A 22,058-nucleotide genomic window follows, 5' to 3' on the forward strand; every position below is an offset into this window, starting at 1 on the left:
CACACACAATGATAGACAATATATAAGGCACACAAGAGTGAATAATACGCAGATGATCTCATTCATATGTAAGCAATAAGGATACATCCAAGAGGTCGCATCCCGTAATAATAAGGGAGCAACTAGTAGAGAGGGTAGAACACAGACAAACGTAGTGACAAGTAAAAAAATGACAGGCACTCCCCTATAGTGTTTCTTATACCAAGTCGAGGTAGGTAACGACCATTACGATATTTCAATACTACACTATAATCGCTCTCCCCTCATTACATAGTATAATTATAAGGATAGCCCCTCTTACGCATCACTGCCCCTAACCTCCTCGACCACTGTGACCCACTGCAATCACCACCATTATGCCTTCAACCAATCTCCTCATTCCGCCACTAACTCCGACGACTGAACTTCAACTAACTTCTCGCAAAACCACTTAGAGTGCCCTAATAATCCACATAGATAACAAAACACACCCAAGCACTCATAACTCATACTTAAAAGTGATAATAAAAATCCAATCACTTTGCGATTTTTTAATCTTCTTAAAACATTCAAAGGTTTTCTAACATCAATCAAAACCCTAATCAAAACCCTAATCTGCATATATTGTCGTCTAAGGCTTGAATTATTGTTGAGATCATAATCCTTATACTCCCCAATGAAATTCCCAATTTATTTGCCAATATTTTTAGACAGACCCGATACATAAATTATAATTATGTATTAGATCTCCATATGGTTTAAACCCACTTCTTCAGGGTTTATACCCATTTTCCAACCATTCATAATAAGGGTATGGTTATTAAAAAAAAAATCAAAGACCACCAGCGAAAACCCTAAAAGAAAAGAGAAAAAACTCAAAAGAAAAAGATTCGATATAACCTCTTACATGGCAATACCACGGTTAGGCCTCCATAAATTAGGCATTTGATTCTTCATAACGGGAAGCCTTACCACTCTATCAGGGATAAATCTTCCAATAAGACAATCTTTTATCAATGATAGTTACGGTAGATTGGGTCAAGCCAAGATCAAGCAATTCATTCCCATCATCCTGTATATTTAGATTTGTAACAAAATCGTTAAAAAGAATACAGAAAATAAACAAAACTCTCATTGAGAAAGGAGAGACAATTTTCCTTTTACTAAATATGTTCATTGCATCACCTCACATTAGGATGGTGGAATTTGTAGCTTTTAATAAAATTGTAGTTTAGTTGGTGCAATAGTAATTAATTTACTTAGCTGTATTAATATAGCAAGTTGTACCCAATCCTACCCATAGTTCTTAAATCAAGATTCAACTAGTGACTCGAAATCCCCATTGTATGAATCTGGACTCGTGAACCGAATCAAATCGTAAGATTCGGATCAAAAGCAAAATATTAATCTAAAAATGCAATTTTAATATCCAAATACAAATTATATCAAATTATCAACCAACCACTTAAGTTAAAATTCAAAACTAATGCACGAAAAGAAAAGAGATAATAAAAGGAATAGGGAATGACAGTTGAAAAGAATGAAAGAAATAGAAGAGCAAACGAAAAGAAAAGAAACAGAGAAACAGAAGGAAAGAAAGAAAGAGGTGGAATTTGTAAAGTCTAAAGAGTCTCCCTACTTGTATTCCATAACTTCTTAATTAGTTTTAATTCTGCACATATATTTTACTCTTTAAAAATGAAAAAAAAAAAAAAAAAAAAAAAAACAGTTTTGTAATGGAGTTCATGAATCGACTGAATCGGCCAATTCACCACCAAATTGATTCATCGCCGATGTGGCCGATTCATGTCCGATTCTTTATGATTTCGAGTTGTACATAGATACGACTCGAAATCATATAGAAACGGATCAAATCGTATCGCAACTCATGCGATTCTAACAACTATGATCCTACCTAAGCTCATAATTAAATTTTTTAATATTTGTATCCATCTAAAAATCATTTATAGTAAATTGTAGAAAAATCTCCTAAACTTCTGAATTCAATACTTGTTATATGCACCAAGCAACTTTAATGGTTAGAGCATTTCCAACAATCTCTTATTCTAAGAGCCTCTTAGTGGCTCCTCAAATCACTAAGAGGGTCTTCTCTATTAATAAAGAACCATTCTCCACCTCTTAGTGTCTCCTTAATTCAAAAGAGTATAGTAACAGTCTATTGGAAATGCTCTGAAAAACTTCCAACCACTCAATAATTATGTCACACTATCCACATATCATTGATATAATAAACTTTATTTCATTAGACTATTTTTTTTTCTAGTAGTTCAACTTTATAACCACTCAAACCATATTAATGCACTATCAAATCACACCTAGAAAAAATGAAAAGAAATTGGAGTTCAATGGTATTAAACTCCCACTAATGGGAAAGTTTAATATGGAGGTTTATGAGCTCTCATTAAACCCAATTAAAATTGTCCTAATGATGTTTTTCTCGGAAATTAATTTCCTGAAAACTTACAAGGAGCCTTAAGCCTAATGATTAGTTTATACATAATCCTAGAATAAAGATGTAGCCATTATCTATTACTCCATATGCTTCAACTTAAAACTCCAAAACTGCAAATCCTTTAAACTACTATAAAGTGCAATAGTAATACCAATTTACAACCTCTAATCATTGGCACGAAAGACCTTAATTTCTTTTAAGATTTACTTACTGAAATTAATAGGATGCTACAGTAAATATGAACATTACTTAGAAACTAATTGAACAAGGTTTAAAATGAAAAAAATAGCCAGTAAAACATGAGATCAATACGGTTAAATGTTTATTATAAAATATAGGAACCTTAAGAGGTCAACCTGACACTAGATTCTTTTCCCATCCAAAAGAAAATCTTACTTTGCTGTTTATGAGTGGATTTATACAGAGATACGTGTAGTCAGAGCCTGATATACCCAAATAGTGAAACATTATCCAGTAACATTCTGTCCTACTTTTGTATTGTACCATACAAGTACATCCAACAAATAGACATAAATGATTCATCTACCTTTATACACTGAATTCCTACAAGGTAAATACAGATCTGCAATGCAAATGAAATAAATAAATAAATGACGCAACAAGGTTGGGGGCAATCAGAACACAAGAAAAGAAAGGGAGGTCTAAATCTGTCTGATGAGATTGTTGACTAATTGATCCACCCAAGCTTAAGCAAGGAAAGAAAGAAAGCATTTGCCCTCTGTAAGATTTTGGTCTTTGATTTGTTACAGAGAGAGCTTTTTATTTAGTGGAGGAGTAGCCTCAGTCTCAAAGTAGTTCCATATTATCATCTCCTTTAATAATTCCACCCCCACCACCACCACATAATAAGATTATGCCACTTGAGAGACTTGCTAAAACTGGTGGAGGCTAAAGATCAAACCTAATCCTCTCTAGAAGTGTCAAAACTAGTTATCAATGTCATAATCGTGTTATGTGCATTCCATGTGATTATATATAATACAAATGGCACAAAATTAATGATCGTGCGGGTTATTTTTTGCAAATCGTGATCTCGTATCAGAAACTAAGCATGAGCCTGCACCATTTTGACATGGGTAGTTGGGAACATGCTTAATTGGAATGGGAATTCAAATATGCAACTACTCTCAAACTAAGTGGTATTTGGTGGCCATTACTGTTAACATATTGAATGAAAGTAACCCACTACAGAGATAAATTGTGTGTGCCCTTTCTAATGCAACATGTAATATTTTAAAGAGATTTGCAAATGATGTACTTGGTAGAGTTTCACGAGAACATTTAGATGCTTTTTAATTGTGGACAACATTTTTCTACTGCTTTCTTTTGCATTTTCTAATTTTATATTTTCCATACAGAACAAATTAAACTTTGAAGATTTGTTTGTTAGTCTTATTATTTAATTATTTATTGTATAACACCTTTCAGTATACCATTTGTTTAGAAACAAAGTTATCCTTAATATACTATATTAATTGTCTTTTTCAGAATAAAGAATAGTTCATGCCTAAGAACTATTGAAAAAAACAATCTTTTTTTGATAAAAAGATAATCAAATATCTTAATTTGTAAAATCAGTAAAGATTTATAAATCATTTATTTATAATTCCATCTAATTTTCTAAATTGGAAATTATTAAGAAAATATCCTTAGAACAAGTTAAGGAAGATCATACAAAAATGTTATAGGTAGTTAAGTTTATCTCAAATTGAATTTGTAATATAAAGATAGAAAATGACCAAAGAAAAAAAAGTGAAAGAAAAAAAAGTGAAAGAAAAAGTAAATCTTTTTGTCTTTAAAAAAATGAATGATGGTGCTGGGATGTGAAATTAGCACCAAGACACCAAAGTAGTTTGATTTTCCACTAGTGAATATATATAAGGAAAACGTACAGAAAACAAATTCATTTGATTTTTCTAAATCAAGCGTAAATTGGAAAATTTGTTGATCTGTTTTCATTTTACCATTTCGTAAATTTTTAAAACTAAACAATTATTCAGTTTTTCAAATTTTCAAAAGTTCTTATGGAAAACTGAGTCATTCAAGAACTAATTAAACAATTCCGATCATGCGTTAAAAAACAATTTCTATAAAAGAAACAAAAGAACTAAAACAAGGGCTTAGAATCCAACTATATGGAAAAGAAATAACAATCAAAAGGATATATTTTGTGAGAGATCTCAAAGGAAATCAACAGTAAATTTTGTGGTTTTGTAATATAGTTTAAAACAACTTCTGTTAAAAATAAATTCCTATAACAAAATTAAGTCAGCTCACTCTTCCCACTAACAAAGCTCTCGACTTAACTCTATCTTCGTTACATTGTCAGCATTTTTGTCCTACTAAATAGTAAATATTTAGATTATAATTGATAGGTATGTGGCTATCAAAAACTACTGGTTTTTTCTTCCCATTAACATATAAAATTTCTGGGACCACTGATTACTATCACTTAAAAACTTGCCAAACCCCTTTTTCTGTAGTGTTCTCATATCTAATCCAATAAGGATTAAAAATTATAACTGTTTACTCATCGTATGTATTTATAAACAAGGCATTTGAAATGCATGTTTACATGGACATAGTAATATGTTTAAGTTAAGATTATTAAAATGTTGGCTTAATACATCATTATCAGTGTCACCTGAACTTTCACTCAAAAAGTAGGTTGGTCCCTAAACTTACACATTATCTCATTAGTTCTATGAACTTACTTAAAATGATTTATTGACCATCTTAATTTGTTTAAAGTGATATATTGGCCTCCTAAACTTACAGGAACTTGCCTAAAATGATCTATTGACCACCTTAAATTTTTTAAAGTAACGTATTGCCTAAAACTGAAGAGTTTCCTATTACGATTGGAGTGCATCAAGGTTCCGCACTAAGTCCATTTCTTTTTGCCATCGTTATGGATGAACTAACAAGTTCACTTCAAGATGGTATACCATGGTGCATGCTGTTTGCGGATGATATTGTGTTGGTTGATGAGACGAAAGGAGTGGAGATGAAGTTGGAACTATGGAGGCAAACTCTAGAATCTAGAGGCTTTAAGTTGAGTCGAAGTAAGACAGAATATTTGGAGTGTAAGTTTAGCGGCCGTAGGAGTAGGGAGGCAGGGACAATCACCCTAGATGGGAGAGTTGTTCAGGCCTCGGATTGCTTCCGGTATTTAGGATCTATTATCCAAACGGATGGAGAAGTAGATGGAGATGTTGCCCATAGGATTAAAGCTGGTTGGTCGAAGTGGAAGAGTGCTACGGGTTTCCTTTGTGATCCCGGCATGCCTAATAGATTGAAGGGAAAATTCTACCGGACGGCAATTAGACCAGCATTGTTATATGGTACGGAGTGTTGGGCAGTGAAACACTGCCACATCCATAAGATGTCGATGGCGGAGATGCGTATGTTGAGATGGATGTGTGGTCACACGAGAAAGGACCGGGTGCGTAATGAAATAATTAGGACAAAAGTAGGGGTCACATCTATTGAGAATAAAATGAGAGAAAACCGACTAAGGTGGTTTGGCCATGTGAGACGTAGAGCGCTTGATGCGCCGGTTAGAAGAACCAAAGAGTGGCAAAGGGATGTAGTGGTGAGGGGTAGGGGAAGACCTAAGCAAACTTGGAGGAGGGTGATCGAGAGTGATATGAGTTTATTGGGAATTGAGGAAAATATGGTAGTGGATAGGACGGAGTGGAGGGAGCGAATCTGTGTCGCTGACACGACTTGATTTTCACGGTTTTATATGATGGTTCATGTTAGCCGACCCCGAATCATTTCGGGACTAAGGCTTTGTTGTTGTTGTTGTTGTATTGGCTTGGCCCCTGAACTTATTTACACTGATCTACACTTCAATTTGTCTAAATTCAGGGTCCGTTTGGCGAACTCCTTTTCAACCTCCTTTTACCTTTCACCACTCAAAAGCAGATAACAGGGTGTTTGGTTAAAATAAAATACAACTGCCTTTTCCTATTTGATAAAGAAAAAGCTGCGTTTCACAAAAGTAGCATTGTGCTACTTTTCCTAATCTACTTCTGCCTTTACGATTTTTATCCTATAAATACCCCCATTGTAAATCAATAATTCCCTACCAAACTTCTTTTTCTATATTTTATTTTCTGACTTCATCATTACCAAACTACTACTGCCGCGGCAACTTGTCAAGTGAGTAGCTCATCCTTTTTAACTTTTTTGGTACAGAGTACCTTACATATTTTTTAATTTTTTTTAGGTACAGAGTACCTCATATATTTTTATCATAGCTTTTTTATCACAGCTACATATTTATGTTTTCAAGACCTATTGATTAGCTCATTCATGCTTTATTATATTAGGTTGACTTTCTTAATTTTTTTTTTATCAATTTAGTTATTTTTAATATTTTAAATTTGGATAAAAGATATTGACAACATGAGCTTGTTTTAAAATTAATAAATTTTATACTTAATTTATAAATTTTGTATTTTTGAAAATTACCAATAGTAGAGTTAGAGAAAATACTAGAGTAATTGTTTTATTTATGTGAAAATATAAAACCAAATTCATCACAAAAAAATACAGAACTGGATTTTTTTTTCTTTTTTAATCACAATAAAATTGACTAATTGAAACATTAAAAATTTAGAGAACTCTTTCAAAAAAAAAAAACTTAGAAAACTATTAATCATCCGGTTATAGTTCTCAATCTATATAGAGTTTATTTTGATCAGTTTGGTTAAGTCGGTAATTTCGTCATAAAAATCGAACCGACCGAAATTACCGAAATATTATATGTATTGTAACAGAAACCGAATCAAATAGACCGAATAACAATTTTGAGAACTAGATAGAATCATATGAATATCTACCACTAACAATTTTGTTATTTGTTTCTATCAGAACTATCCTGCGATCAATTTACTTTGCCATTTTTCTTACTCATGGCAGCGCCATCATCTTCAAATATAGGTATTATATAATTGAATTGTTTTTGGTTTTATTGAGAACTAGCCTAAAGAATTCATATGACAGTTTGAATGAATTTGAATTGATCATTGCATACATATCTATATTTTTTCATAGGTGCTAGCACGAGCCAAAAAAAAAACGGTTCCAAGAAAAAAATGGAATGATGTAGAATTTAATGCGTTTATTGATATCTGTGTCCGGGGCACTACTCTTGGTAAAAGAAGTGGAGGGGGATGGGGTCCGAAAGGATGGCCATGGGTAGAAAATGAAATGAAGATTGTGGGTCACACGTTTACTAAAGATCAGATGAGACATAAATGGGATTCTATGAAAGTACATTGGAAACTATGGAAAGATCTAAAGGGAAAAGAGACTGGTTTAGGATGGGATCCTATTAAAGGCACAAAAGATGCTTCTGATGAGTGGTGGGATGCTAAGATACAAGTAAGTTAAGTCTGATAACATTTATTTGAATAATAAATTTTAAATTAATTGGTTGATTTATGAATAATTTTATTTCCACTTGGAATGTCTAGGAAAATTCAAGTTATGCTCCATTACGTGAGAAATGGATTGGACAAGATGTCTATGAAAAATATGAAATCTTGTTTATGGACACTGTGGCTACTGGTGAATATGCATATGCGCCATCTTCTGGAATTTTGCCTAATGATACTGAGGAGGATCCAATTTATAATAATGTGATTAATTTGGTGCACAACAATGACTTAGAAGAAGCTTTTGAAGATCAGTTAGAAAGGATGATGAATCGAGATTCTGTTTTAGGAGGTTCACCCATTCAGCTTGGTGATGATACTATTAACTTTGAGAATACTGATAGAATTGATACTTAGCAGAACATGGATAAACAAAAGAGAAAAATGACATTTGTAGACAAAGCAACAAAGAAAAAGATAGGTGATAAAGGGAAAAAGAAGTCTAGTACTACAGAAGTTACTGATGTTATTAATGCATTAAAGGACAGCATTGAAGTAACTGCTGAAAAGAAAATTGTTGCATGGGGTAAAATGTTAGGAGAACGGCCTCGTGATTATTCTTTGGAAGAGATCTTGGATGATGTGTTGAGTTTGCCACAGATAGAAATTGGTTCTGATATTCATTTTTTTTGCGGGGATTTGTTTCTTGATAAATCACACAGGGAACTATACAAAACACTAAAGAATGATGATTTGAATATTAAATGGCTTCAATATAAATTTAATTCGAAAAAGTAGCAGAAATTAAGAAACGATTTCATGTCTTTTATATTTTACCTTAGAGAGTTTTGTTATTATTATTTTTATAATTATTTACACTACTATTAATTTGGATTTGTCAAAACTTTCCTTAGTTCATTGATGACTTTTTATATTTATATAATAATTTTTTTATGATATTGTTTTTTCTTTTTTCTTTATATAGATATGGATGTTGTTCGTGAAATTATTTTTGATGATGACAATGAAGACGATGATATGTTAAGAGCAGTAATATATAGCGTTGAGGTTCTAACTCAACATTATTTGAAATATATTAAAAAAGAACCATGCATGGATTCATTCCAAACAGGGATTTTATGGTTGTTGGAAATAATGAGAGGCAATGAAACAAGATGTACTAATATGTTTAGAATGGATAAGAAGACATTGATAAATCTTTCTCACGATCTTGGAGAGCATTATGGACTAGTTCAATCAAATAGAATGTCTATTTTGGAGAAAGTTTGTATATTTTTACGTACTCGCTCAAGGAGCTTCAAATCGAGCTGTTCAAGAACGTTTCCAACACTCGGGAGAGACAGTTAGTAGGATTTTTCATGAAGTGTTAAAAGTAATGATACAATTCTCAAGGGACTTGATAAAACCTAAGGACCAAACATTTTCCACAATCCCGCCTGAAATAGCTAACGATGAGAGATACATGCCATATTTTAAGGTAATTATTATTATATTTATATTCTTAATTTTCTATATCATCATATTTTATAAACTACATATACATAATGAAATTTTAGGATTGTATTGGAGCAATTGATGGAACTCATATACTAGCTTGTGTAAAAGAAAAAGAGATCATTCGATTTATTGGTAGAAAAGGAGTGCCTACACAAAATATTATGGCTGCATGTAGCTTTGACATGTTATTCACATTTGTACTGGCTGGTTGGGAAGGTACTGCTCATGATTCACGACTTTTCCAATATGCTATCAATAAAACAGAAGTAAATTTTCCTAAACCACCTCTAGGTAATCATATTTCAATTTTTTATTTTATATTTTAGAATATATATGATATACTGTTTTATTTATGTATTTAAGGATATATGCAGGAAAATATTACGTGGTTGATGTTGGATATCCACAAATTGAAGGGTATCTTGCACCATATAAGGGAACAAGATATCATTTACCCGATTTTCAACGTGGTGGTCGACCAAAGGGGCATAAAGAGACTTTCAATCGTTGGCACTCATCTCTTAGATGTTGTATTGAACGAACTTTTGGTGTTTGGAAAGCAAGGTGGAGAATATTACGAGCGATGCCTTCTTATGCATTTACTACACAGAGGGATATTGTGATTGCGTCAATGGCACTACATAATTATATTCGAAGAAACGCATTAGCAGATCCGGGCTTTAAACGTTTGGATGCATATCCGGATTTTGTGCCATATGACTCATTGACTAGTTTAAATGATGTTGATACAAATGAAAATCATGAGGAAACTGGAGCAACTCAAATGAACGTTTTGAGAGATCATATTGCTTCCATCCTATTTAGAGATAAAAATTGATTTTTAAGTGAATAAATATTATAAATTTTTTTTATAGTAATTTAAATTTTAATATATAGTACTTTATGGAAAAAATGAAATTATTTATAAATTTTTATTTTTGTAATTTTTATTTAGTTATTTGTATTATTTTTATAATTAATTTTATATATTTATTTAAAACATGTCCATATTAGTCATTTTACATACTAACAGCAACAGGCAATCATATTTTTACCAAACACTAATAATCAAACAGCAAACAGGAAACAGGAAACAGCAAACAACAAACAGCAACAGCAAACAGCAGTTAAACCAAACGGGCCCTCAATCTTGTTACGCTACGTGTACTTAGAGAGTTAAATAATGTCACTTTAAGCCACTATAAAAGGCCAACACGACAATTTGTAAGTTCAAGGGGAAACAGCTTTTTGAGACCAAGTTCAGAGTCTCCTCATGCATTAAGTCTTAAATGTTGGTCCAATTTTCATTGGATGATGAGTTAAATCCCTGCGAAATTTTAATGCTTTTAGACAGATCGCTTTTTCGTCTGCCAGAGCTAGTTTTGGTGCAGCATGTTCAGAGCTTACTATATGGTGCTAAATATGCATTCTGAAACAAATTCTATAACTTCCATGACACTGCAGACCATTAATAGTAACAGTTAATTAGTTTAATTGTGCTCTACTATAATTCTATTAGTTGTTTAAAGTGGTTTATCGAGTCATCAAGTCCTTGTATAATCTTTTCTAATCATAGTTAGAAGCAGGATGTCCTTTCCTTCTCTTCCAATTCCTTATGTCACTAGGGCCCTATTAGTTAATGAGCATTTAATTGAAACCCATTCTAAATAAACCTGGCTTGCAATAATACACTCCACTTTAAAGATTGACTTCTTGTACCCTCTTTCTTTTGTTTGCTTTCTTTTTTGCTACTACATTTCCTTATTAATATAATTATACTCCCCATGATATGAAACTCTTTGTTTCTCTCTGATGTAAGCATAATTTGATCTCAAGAGATTATCCACAACAGGAACTGCAACACTTAAAAAATGAGGGCATGTCATCATGTACATGCATGTCATGATCATAAAAAGCAACAACATAATCTTTAAAAGGTGTAAATCCTATGTCCATATACATACATGTATGAATACCACATAAAGACAAGGAAATATGATATGCGTATTCTAGTGGTTCGTGCTTAAGAGGCTTTCCTACTTTTGATCCAATTTGCAAAAAAATGGGGTCACCTCAACCTTCTGAGTTCTATATAAAGCCACCTCTCTTCAGGCTTTCATTCTCCTTCATTCCAACTAAATAATCTACTTCAGCTTCTCCTCCAAAGGCTGAGTTTCGTCGTTTTTTTTTCACCCAAGTTCAAACCATGCAGCCCAGTGAGGTTACAGGACTTCATTATCTAGCACCCTCAAACCCATGTCCATATTCAGCTTACTTTAGCATGAATCAGGATAACGCATCCACATTTCAATTTAATAGATTCACTAATCCATATAATTCTCAGATTCCTACTCAACTCCAAGAATTCAGTCTACAATCATCAAGCCTAAGCAACAACTCAACTTCTGATGAAGCAGATGAACAACAGCTCTCCATTATTAATGAGAGGAAAAAGAGAAGGATGATATCTAACAGAGAATCTGCTCGACGATCACGCATGCGCAAGCAGAAACACCTAGATGAGCTATGGTCACAGGTGGTTTGGCTCAGAAACGAGAATCACCAACTCATAGATAAACTGAACCATGTTGCTGAGTGTCATGACCAAGTTCAGCAAGAAAATGCCCAACTCAAAGAAGAAGCCTCTGAACTTCGGCAAATGCTCAGTGACATGCAACTTAATAGCCCTTATAATGCATTAAGGGACTTGGATGACATCACCTGTAATACTGCCTATCTTAGAGCTGAGTCTTCAAACCAGTCCATCGCAAGCTCTACAGATTTGCTAGGCTAAGTAGGTGGCAGAATTTTATTTTATTTTTACTTTTTTCCCATTTTTTTCCTGTTTGTGATGGAATTGATCTATCCTAAGCTCTCAGGCCTTAGCCTTACTTTAGCTGTCCAAGATTGAAGAAGTGGGAATAACATCATTTTGAGCATATCCTTTAATTTGCTGCTCAAATTGATGTCTTGTATTCATGTTTAACACTTCTTGGGTTTTCCTAAAGTTATATGAGAACGCATAAATCATACAGGTTGTTTATTCTTAACCTATAAACATAAAATGGTTCACAAAGAAAGAGACAAACAGGGATATATATGCATATGTGTGTGTCCTTGTGCATGCATCAGGATAATGTTTGCAGCACCTGCTAAAAACTTGTAAGGGATACTAGTCATCTTCTCACAGGAATCATTTGTCAGGAACTTAGCCAAAAACAATTAAGCAATCATCCCAAATTTGGACCTGAAATGGAGACACAAGCTTTATGAAGCATCATATTGATACAATTTTTTATGCATAAAAAGGAAATATTTCCATCAGTTATCATAGAACGGGGGAGGAAATAAAATAAATGACATAAAAAAATGGCGGTGGGCAATGTTGATTCAATTGATAATATAAATTTTTTGATAAAAATTGATAATATAAATTACTATAACAAGAAAAGCATATGAAAAGGTGATGCACCAAAACCCAATTATTTTTCTTGGCTTTTCAGTAGCTTCTTTGACTGAATTTTATGGGGGGGCTACGTATATTCTTTCTCTAGTTTGTAGAAGGTCCAGCTGAGCTCATATTTTTGTTATTATCAGAAACTATTTTTCTCCATCATGTTCTATTCATATCATTCTTACAGAATTTAATTCCGAAAGGTGTCATTGACAAACTTCATAGCATATTACAGAATCCTCCATAAATCTAGCTCCTGATCAACCTAAGACCAAAGGCCAACAAATCTGTGTTCAACCCCATTTTCACTGTTGCTGGATACAAAGGCTGGCCTTTGCAAATTTCATAAGTCGTCTTTATACCTACTCTTTTTTGTCACAGTTGGTACATACACATTAAAAATATACATGTCACCATGTGCATGAATCCTGTAATTTAATTCCACTTTAAAACAAGGAATAAAATAATGTTCAATTCATGCGTGCATGTGTCATCAATAATGAAAAAGAAAGATAAACAGCCAAGACAAATTTTCTTAAAAGTTTCCACAACCAAAAAGTGAGAACTTTAGTAGATAACTTCCGTATCAAACACTTAGATTAAGGCTCCTATCCAATAATTTTCCGATTTCTTGCACAATAGTGTACACCTCCATAAAAAGGTTCTATATTCCCTCTCATGCACATTAAATTCCAAGATTACACACCTCGGGATGCATTAAATGAGGGAAAAGAAAAGGTTGCCTGTTTTTCAGACAAAGTAGCTTTAAAACATAGTTATCCAGGAACTGAAGATTAATCACCCATCTCTTCCTCATAAGGATATGAAGAAACACTGATGAATTTTGTTTACTCCAACTCTTCAACATTTGAAATAGTAAAAGAAGGCACCAAAAAATATAGCATTTACTCCGCATTGATTCTCCAAAGCCTCAAAAGTAATACTTTTTTTTTTTTAATAAGCCTCAAAAGTAATACTTCATTTTCCCACTTACCTTGAAGAATTTCTCAGAACACATTTCTTGCAGCCCAAGCCCACTAGACAATGAGATTTGTGACAAATGGACTGCAATGCCAACTCTGGCAGCATATACCCTTCACCACTCTGAACAATGCACAAGAAAGTAATGGAAAACCCGTTGCCTTGCGAAATGCTCAATTTGGAAGCCTAGGCTATAACTTTTTTGAGCTGACTCTATGCAGATTCAGAAACATTTTACTCCAAGGAAAACAGAGGAACCATTGGTAGCTGCTCCAACTTCAGTTAGAGAGCACCCTCATTTAGTACTTCCTTAATTCTTAGGGCAATACGTATCTTTGAGTTTTCTGACACTATAAGCATTTCATTTCCTTAATTCTTATGACACTGGGGTTCTTTTCGCTTTTCATTTCCCTTCCCGTACTTGTGAATTTGAGTATTAAATATGTCACTTTAAAATTGTAAACATAAACCAAAATATTAATGCAATCAACATAAACTCTTTAAGTTGATTGGTTTGAACTTAGTCAGTAAGAGACGAAGTTAAGCTTTGAGTGGAAAATATATAGTTGGAGTGCGAATTTTCCTCTTCCTTTTGCATTACATTTCACTGAATAGTGAAAGGCAACAAGATACTGCCCGCTAGAGGGTAAACCACATTTCCCTTCTTGCTCAACCTCTTTGTTCATCCGAAAGGACTGGATAAAATTAGGTCGACCTACCAGGTCAATCCTTCAACAATCTACTAAGCACTCGGATGATGATTATGGAATACTCAAAATCTTCGCATTCCCGAGTGATAGAAAAACGATACACAGGTAGACTAGTCTGGCCTGTTCTTGAGCATAACCTCACAATATCCTAACATATCTAAACTATTTACTGACCAAAAACGATCTGCTAGTATATTGATTCCGACACTTTCCCCTCAAGATTGCTTGATTTATATTTCTCAATGCACTTCTTGGAACACATATAACAGAGGGATCTGGAACTTTCTGACATTCTAAAAGCTTAATTGGTCGTTACTTTTAAAATGCTAATCAATCAATTGGTTTTGAGATTCTCAAGCATCCTTCCTCCATAACAACACATTCGCTTCAACTCGTTTTGAGATGTTGCTTACGACTTATTCAAAATTTCAGAATCTTGGAGGTCATACCTAATTGTAGCTTAAAACCTCAACTTAAAATTGCAAAATGAATCTGATACTAATCCATCAACGAAATTGGAGATCTCTTTGTTTGATTTAAAAATCTCAGGTAAACAAACTCATGATATGTACGAACAGTTATCATATGTCATCAAGCATTCAAACGATACAAGGTAGGAAAAGAAAAAATAATACACGACAAGACGGAAGAACAGGGAAGGGATACGCATACCTAAATTTGAGGCAGCTGAGAACGAAATCATATCTCTGAATTTTCATCTTTGGGAGCACAAATAAAAACTCTTTCTTCTGATGGAAAAGGTAAATATGTAATTTGAATTTTAGCAAGAAAAACGCGCCATTCCTAACATTAAATTAATACTACTTCACTCTGTCTAACAATGATAATTACTATTAATAAATTCCATAGTATTTATTAGGGATGTAAAGAGGACGGGGCGGGGATTGGAGTTCCCATCCCAGTTCCCCGACTAAACTGGGAATCTCTATACCCGTCCGCGAAACAAATGGTGACAAAATCCCCGACCCGGCGGGTATCCTCGTTTATCCATTTAAAGTTTAAAAGAATATATGGAAAAAGAAATAAATGAAAAAAATAGAGAAAAAAAGAGAATATGAACAAATAGATATAGAGTGAAATAGAGGTAAAGCATTTGAATCGGATTAATCATAGGTTCAAGTTTTTCTATGTGTATCTTTTATTTTCTATGATTAATAATATGTTATCGGGGATTAAACGGGTAATCCGTCGGGAATCCCCACGGGGCACAATACGGGACGGGTTCGGAGATCCCAGCGGGGCGGAGATACCGTTTCCCATCCCCGCCCCGTCCCAGCTAACGGGACACATATTAGTCCTCGTCCCAGCCCCATAATAAAACGGGACAGGCCCCATCGGGGACGGGTAATCCCCGCCCCATTTACATCCCTAGTATTTATCGACCTCACTCTCCCTCCCAATGCCTAAGGCAATACAAACTTTTAGGTCAATAAATAGAATGACAGAATACCTTTTGACTACTATGTAATTTATATTTATAGAAGATCTATGATGTACTCAATAAATGTGAGTAAAAAGTCATAGTCATACAATCATGAAGTCAATAATGGTTACAATAGTTGTATCTGTAATTCCGCTAATTACGATGCTCAATGTGGGTCATAATGTACATGACATTAAGACCTCTTTTGACTAGTCCACGTTGCTTTGACAGTTACTACTGAAGAAGAAGAAGAAGAAGAAGAAGACAATTTTATTAGTCCACGTGTATTCATGATGAATGGTGTGATATCAGATCCCTTAAAGCTTTCGATTTGAAGCGCTTTAGGGTTTCATTTCACGATGTGACCGAAAAGTGAATTCCTTAGATGTTGATAGGTGTGTTATCGGAGGTGACATGTCATTTATTTCTATCTTTTGCTTCTTGAGATGTGACACATCATCACTAATTATTTGTTTACTCCCTAGTTAAGGTAAGGGTAATAGGTGGATATGTGATGTGATGTCATCAAGTTCTATCCGACCACGTGAGTGTAGAAGCATAATGTCATTTTGCTATTTTTCTGGTTGTCCTTCTAAATTATTGACAGGTGTCACTTCCGCGTGCCATTTAGTTTTAATCAATCTCATTATTACCCTTATTTAAGCCTTTGGGCTACTTTGATTATTATAATCCCTTTAATTAACTACATCGCATCTTTATCTTCCTCAATAGCCTATAAAATGTGGAGAAAGGCCTTTTGAAGGTTTTTCTGCTCTCTCTTGCATCTCTCTTCTCCTTCTTCCGAGTTTCTAAACAGTAAGTCTCTACTTTTTTTCTTTCTTATATTTTCGTTGTATGAAAGGTTTGAGACGAAAGAACTCAAACAGAACCCTTGATTTTGAGAGTATTGAAGATTCCACTCCTTTTCTGAATATAAAATATTGTCATTGCTCCTAGGAAATTTAAGTTTGCCAAAGTTGTTAAGAAAAACTAGGATTAATCATCTGAGAAAGTTGGTTCTTCAAAAACAAGTAACCTATTGGTTTATGACCAACCCTCAACTTTGACAAGCGAAAGGTCTCATAAAGATCATGGATTCTTACCCTGAGTTGAATGAGATGGATGCACGTCTTCCAATTAAGGACCAAAGGGCATTTGACCTCCCCATGGATACTTGGGGTTTTTCTCCAACTTTTGAATTAAGGCTTGTGTTTTCCCTTATGGGATGGTGAATATGCTCAGGGAATTCAATCTTTGCCCCTGCCAAATTTCTCCAAACACTTGGTTGGAGCTATTTGCTTTCGTGAAGGTTTGCGAAGATTTGAACATCAATTTAACAAGGCCCTTATATCGGTCGTGTTGGAAGCCTTTGAAAAGGACGACGGGTTATATGATTTACTGGCAGATGAGCACCCGTCAAATAGCTTTTCTTTCTAGGGAGATACAAATCATAAAATATTTTAAGCCAAAATGGTTTTAGCTGAAGGTTAATCCTTCCCTTTCCGAAAGTGTTTATTCTAATGGTTTCCTTTTCAAACCAAGTGGAATGAAGATCGGTGCAATTTGAGTACTTGGGAGCCATGACGAAGTTTCGTTGAGGAAGAGAAAGTCAAAGCTCTTGATAGAATACTCTGCTCAATGGCTTTACCTTACTATGTTGGATATGGTTCGATTAAAAATCCCTTCAACCTTTCTCAACAAGAAGGGGAAGATTATTTACAAAGATACCAAAGGGTGCCGAAAGCTCAACGAATGTGATTAGATTTTACTTTATTTTTCTTTTCGATTTTTGACACAAATACTTCTACTAACATGTGTGTTCGTGAAATCATGCTAGCCTATTTGCGAGCCTTAGAGGAAGCTAATCTAGAGAAGGTTGAAGTTATTAAGGATCCTTCGATGATGATCAAAGAAACTTTTAGGATGGAACCCATCGACCCTACAATGGGGAAAAATTTCTCCTTACCTTCGAAAATTCTCTTTCGGTTTACTGATCTGTCTTTTTGTGATCCCCAACAATAACATCGATGACCCCCCATCGGTGCATGTTCGATTGGGCTTCCATCATATTGTTCAAGTGCCTTTTGGGGGTTTTCAAGAACTTATCCAGTTTGCTTTGCTCTAACATTTTGTTAAGCATTGTGGCTAATCAATGACAATCCTCCATATCATGTCCCTCGCTCTTGTGGAACTCACAATATGTCCCATTATAGTGATGTCTAAAGGTTTTTAGCTTTGTTAGGTACTAGATGTATTGCCTATTCTTCTCAACCCAATAAAGAATCTCTTTTCGATGGGTGTTCATCGGTACGAAGTCTCACTTGCTCCCTAAATTTTCATTGATTATTGCCCTTATCATTCATAGATTCCTTTGGAGTATTTACTAGGCTCAACCTATCTTGTAACAGTGGATTTAGACGGTGCCTATCCCGTTTCATAAAGTTTTTAGCTCGTCATATAAGATCATAAAATATTTTGGGTTTTTTATTGTAAGTTATTTAGACATTTCCTTGCTTCAGTAGTTGAAAGCCATGGCTTCTACATCTCCATCTACATTAAGTTGACAAATCTATATCATTGTCTTGTGCAGCCTTTCGACATACTCTGAAGACCCTCGTGGGGATCTTACACCAAGTAGTTCAAGTATTGTATGATTAAAATAGGGACCATTACAAGCTTTTCGGAATAGGTCAAGATATTCCTTTCAAATGGACATGGGGACCATTGCGAAAAGATCAAACTATTTCTTTCGAACAGAGTTAGAATAGTCCAAAACTTTTTACAAGCGGGAATTGACATTAGGTAGGCCCCAAGTATCGAATGGATCTTGGAGAACTTTCATGAGAATAGCCCAAAAGGTTTTCTTTTGTATGTGAATGCTATGCGAGCTTAAAAGAGAGTAAGAATAGTTCAAAATGTACAGAAGAAATTGCTTTTCGGAATCAACTTCTCTATATCCCCATCATAGTCGTCACTGTAAACGAATCCTACCTCGACATGCTTTCACCTGCGGGGAGGTCCATCATGACTACTACAATGTTTGGACTCGGGGTCCAATTAATAAAACGACTAGCTCGGTAGAGCCGGTGTCGGAGAAAGAGTCATCATCCAGATTTTAGGTCCGAGAATGTTATTGAGATTTCTTGCAGGAAGTAAGTGGGTTCAGGAAGTTAGGTACGTCTGTGGAAGATTAATATCCCCTCGAAAGGAAATATTAAGCACCCCCAAAAGTGTCCGGTGAACCCACCGACCTCCTGCTTAGCATTTCTAAATACAATCAGCCTATTAATTTTTTGGTAAACTACGTGGGGAATCCCCAAAAAGAACAAAAAGTAAGAAGAAACAAATCTACTTAAACTGACACCGTTGATGTCGTTACGCAGAATATCCTGGATGCCTATAAGAGGCACATCACACTCATGATGTCCAAGGGGTATAAATCATGTGTAGGTCGCTAACCAGTCTGCTGCTCTGTTACCTTCCCTGTAAACGAAACTTTTTAAATTCGTGAGATGTGTGATATGTGTAAGTTTTATCAAGTTGCAAATTCATCTTAATTGGAAATTATCAAATTAAAAGCGGATGAAACAAGTAGAAAGGCTAAACTCCTACAAAAAATTACCAAAACAAAATTAAATTGACATTTACAAATAAACCTGGGAATTCTCGAGCCTTCTTTCCCTTTTGTCACTATTGAAATAAACTTGGCTACACATGAAAACCATTAACAATACTAAACACAAAAAAATAAAGCAAAAATCTACATTCTAGTCATACCCCGTCGTGGCAGGGTCTTGTCTACGAGCAAGACTTTGTACCACAACCTCTGATTCGTCCTTAACTTATCCAAAATAAACATGTTAGTAAACTTCCAACATATAAGTAACGATAAGGAATCAAACGACTAAACATGTTAAGATTAATACTTAAAAACCATTGAAACATAAAGATTCCTTATTTAAGAATAATTTCATCCACCAAAGTTAACAAAAATGATATTTAACATGTCATGCATGCTTCAAAACACTCAATGAACATTAAAAAATCAAAAGAATGAAAAACGCTCGGTAGAAATTGCAGAACGAACAAAAATGGGAGATTTGGCCCATTCTGCGCAGCACCTTATCGTGGAAGGGTGCCTGTAGACATGGACCCTACCGTGGCAGGGTGCACTCTACCATGGAAATGAGTGCTCATAGGGCACCTTGCCGTGGCAAGGTGTGTCTCTGAGATGCTAAAAATGTACAAAAAAATTGATTCTAAAGTCGTGAGTTACCCTCATAATTTACCTTCTCTAGAACCGAGGATTCATAATGGAAGTGTATAGATACAATCGAAATCTTAAATCAACCTAAAGAATAGATTTTAGTCACTCAACCTAGGATTTCTCACTTTAAAACTCAATACCCTCTTAACTTATGTGTTTCTGACTTAAAGAAATTTAGAGCTGGAAAGAGGAAGACTAGAAGGTGATTAAATGTAGCTAAACTTAACCTTAATTCGTTCTTATCTATTTATAGGATAATAAAAGGCATTTAAATCCAATTAAATGGAGTTAAATCTCATTAAAACTCCTAAAATCAATCTACAACCGAAAATAGATTGATTTTCCTTGATTTTATGATCAGGAAGCTAATTAGATAAGCTTAAAATAGGTGGGAAATTTAGAATTCGATTTTTTTTTTATCAAAACTGCATACACACTGCCACGGCAGGGTGTCCCCTAGGACATACCCTGCCACGACATGGTGTAGTTCCGATAGGGCCTGAACCACCAGAAATCTTCGCTAGGTCATAACTTTCTTGTCCGACATCGGAATCATGCACGGTTAATTGCGTTGAAACCATTAAGACCAGGAGAGCACTACTCTATGAGACCTCTAGAGCTCATTCCAACTGTATAAAAAGTCAAGTTTTGGATCAAATATCGAGTTTGACCAAAACTTTCGTAGGTCATAACTTTTCTGTTAGACCTCCGATTTAGACGTGCCACACGGTGTTGGACAGCTTATGAAAAGTACCATGATATTCTTTGATATTTGTGACCTGACTTGACTCCAATTAAAATATTGACATTTTTACCTCAAATAGTTTGACCTTTTCTATGGCTTTTCCAACTTTCATTCAAATGTATTCCAAAATACTTCCATTGATCCCCGTATTGTTGTATATCATCATAGGGTATGAATTCCAGTATCTACAACTGGCAAATGAAAAGTGATTTTTTCACAAAGAATAGATACTTAGAAAAAAAAACCCTTAATTGACGGATCTTTTTCCTCAAAGATAGGAAAATAAAAAGCCCGACGAGACGAATTTTTTTTCTCAAAGATAGGAAAATAAAAAGTCTTAATTGGCGAATCTTTTTTCTTAGAGATGGGAAAATAAAAAGCCTTATTGGCGAATCTTTTTCCTCAAAGATAGGAAAATAAAAAGCCTTAATTGGCGAACATTTTTCCTCAAAGATAGGAAAATAAATAGTCTTAGTTGGTGAATATTTTCCTCAAAGATAAGAAAATAACGAAAGTCTTAAAAAAATAAAAAAGTCTTAATTGGTGAATCTTTTTCCTCAAAGATAGAAAAATAAAAAGTCTTAATTGGTGAATCTTTTTCCTCAAAGATATGAAAAGTTTTAAGCCTTAATTGGCGAATCTTTCTCCTTAAGGACATGAAGAATTATAAAGTTTGCAAACAAAAATAGAGGCAAGAGATATAAGGTTCGCCACCTACGAATATATTCTCTGCTCAAAAGACAAATAATTAAACGAATTAGGAAAAATCCCCATTCACAAAAAACAACAAAGTAAAGACACTTTGGAAAATGAGTAAAGGCTAAAAAGGCTAGTGCCTAGAGTCCCAAAATCCTAGAAGGGCGAATAAAGCTTAAAATGGTGAACAAAGCCTAAAGTGGCGAATGTCTAGAATGACGGTAAAAGAATTGATGGAGTACGTAGGAAGCTTGATAATAAGAAATTATCAAGTCCAAGTTAAAAATATTGGTATATTTTGATAAGTCGAGAAAGGAGAGTTATTTGAGTTAGACTCCCGAGCACTTTCATTAGCTTATGAAACGTAGGAAGATGTTTTCGAG

General features: G+C 34.4%; 1 protein-coding gene and 1 long non-coding RNA gene across 2 annotated transcripts; one reads left to right on the plus strand and one right to left on the minus strand.

Annotated features, from left to right (window-relative positions):
- Window positions 1-221: 221 nt before the first annotated feature.
- Window positions 222-15,288, minus strand: LOC136211798 (uncharacterized). Its single transcript, XR_010678993.1, has 3 exons — window positions 15,196-15,288; window positions 12,528-12,625; window positions 222-1,051 (listed from the first exon to the last, which is right to left on the minus strand). It is a non-coding gene; the product is annotated as an uncharacterized lncRNA (long non-coding RNA).
- LOC136211782 (basic leucine zipper 43-like) lies at window positions 11,497-12,426 on the plus strand. Its single transcript, XM_066002736.1, has one exon. The coding sequence runs from the start codon at window positions 11,585-11,587 to the stop codon at window positions 12,170-12,172; it is 588 nt and encodes a 195-aa protein (XP_065858808.1). The 5' UTR covers window positions 11,497-11,584; the 3' UTR covers window positions 12,173-12,426.
- Window positions 15,289-22,058: the final 6,770 nt, after the last annotated feature.

Source organism: Euphorbia lathyris, chromosome 1 (genome assembly GCF_963576675.1).
Source record: "Euphorbia lathyris chromosome 1, ddEupLath1.1, whole genome shotgun sequence".
Lineage (NCBI taxonomy): Eukaryota > Viridiplantae > Streptophyta > Magnoliopsida > Malpighiales > Euphorbiaceae > Euphorbia > Euphorbia lathyris.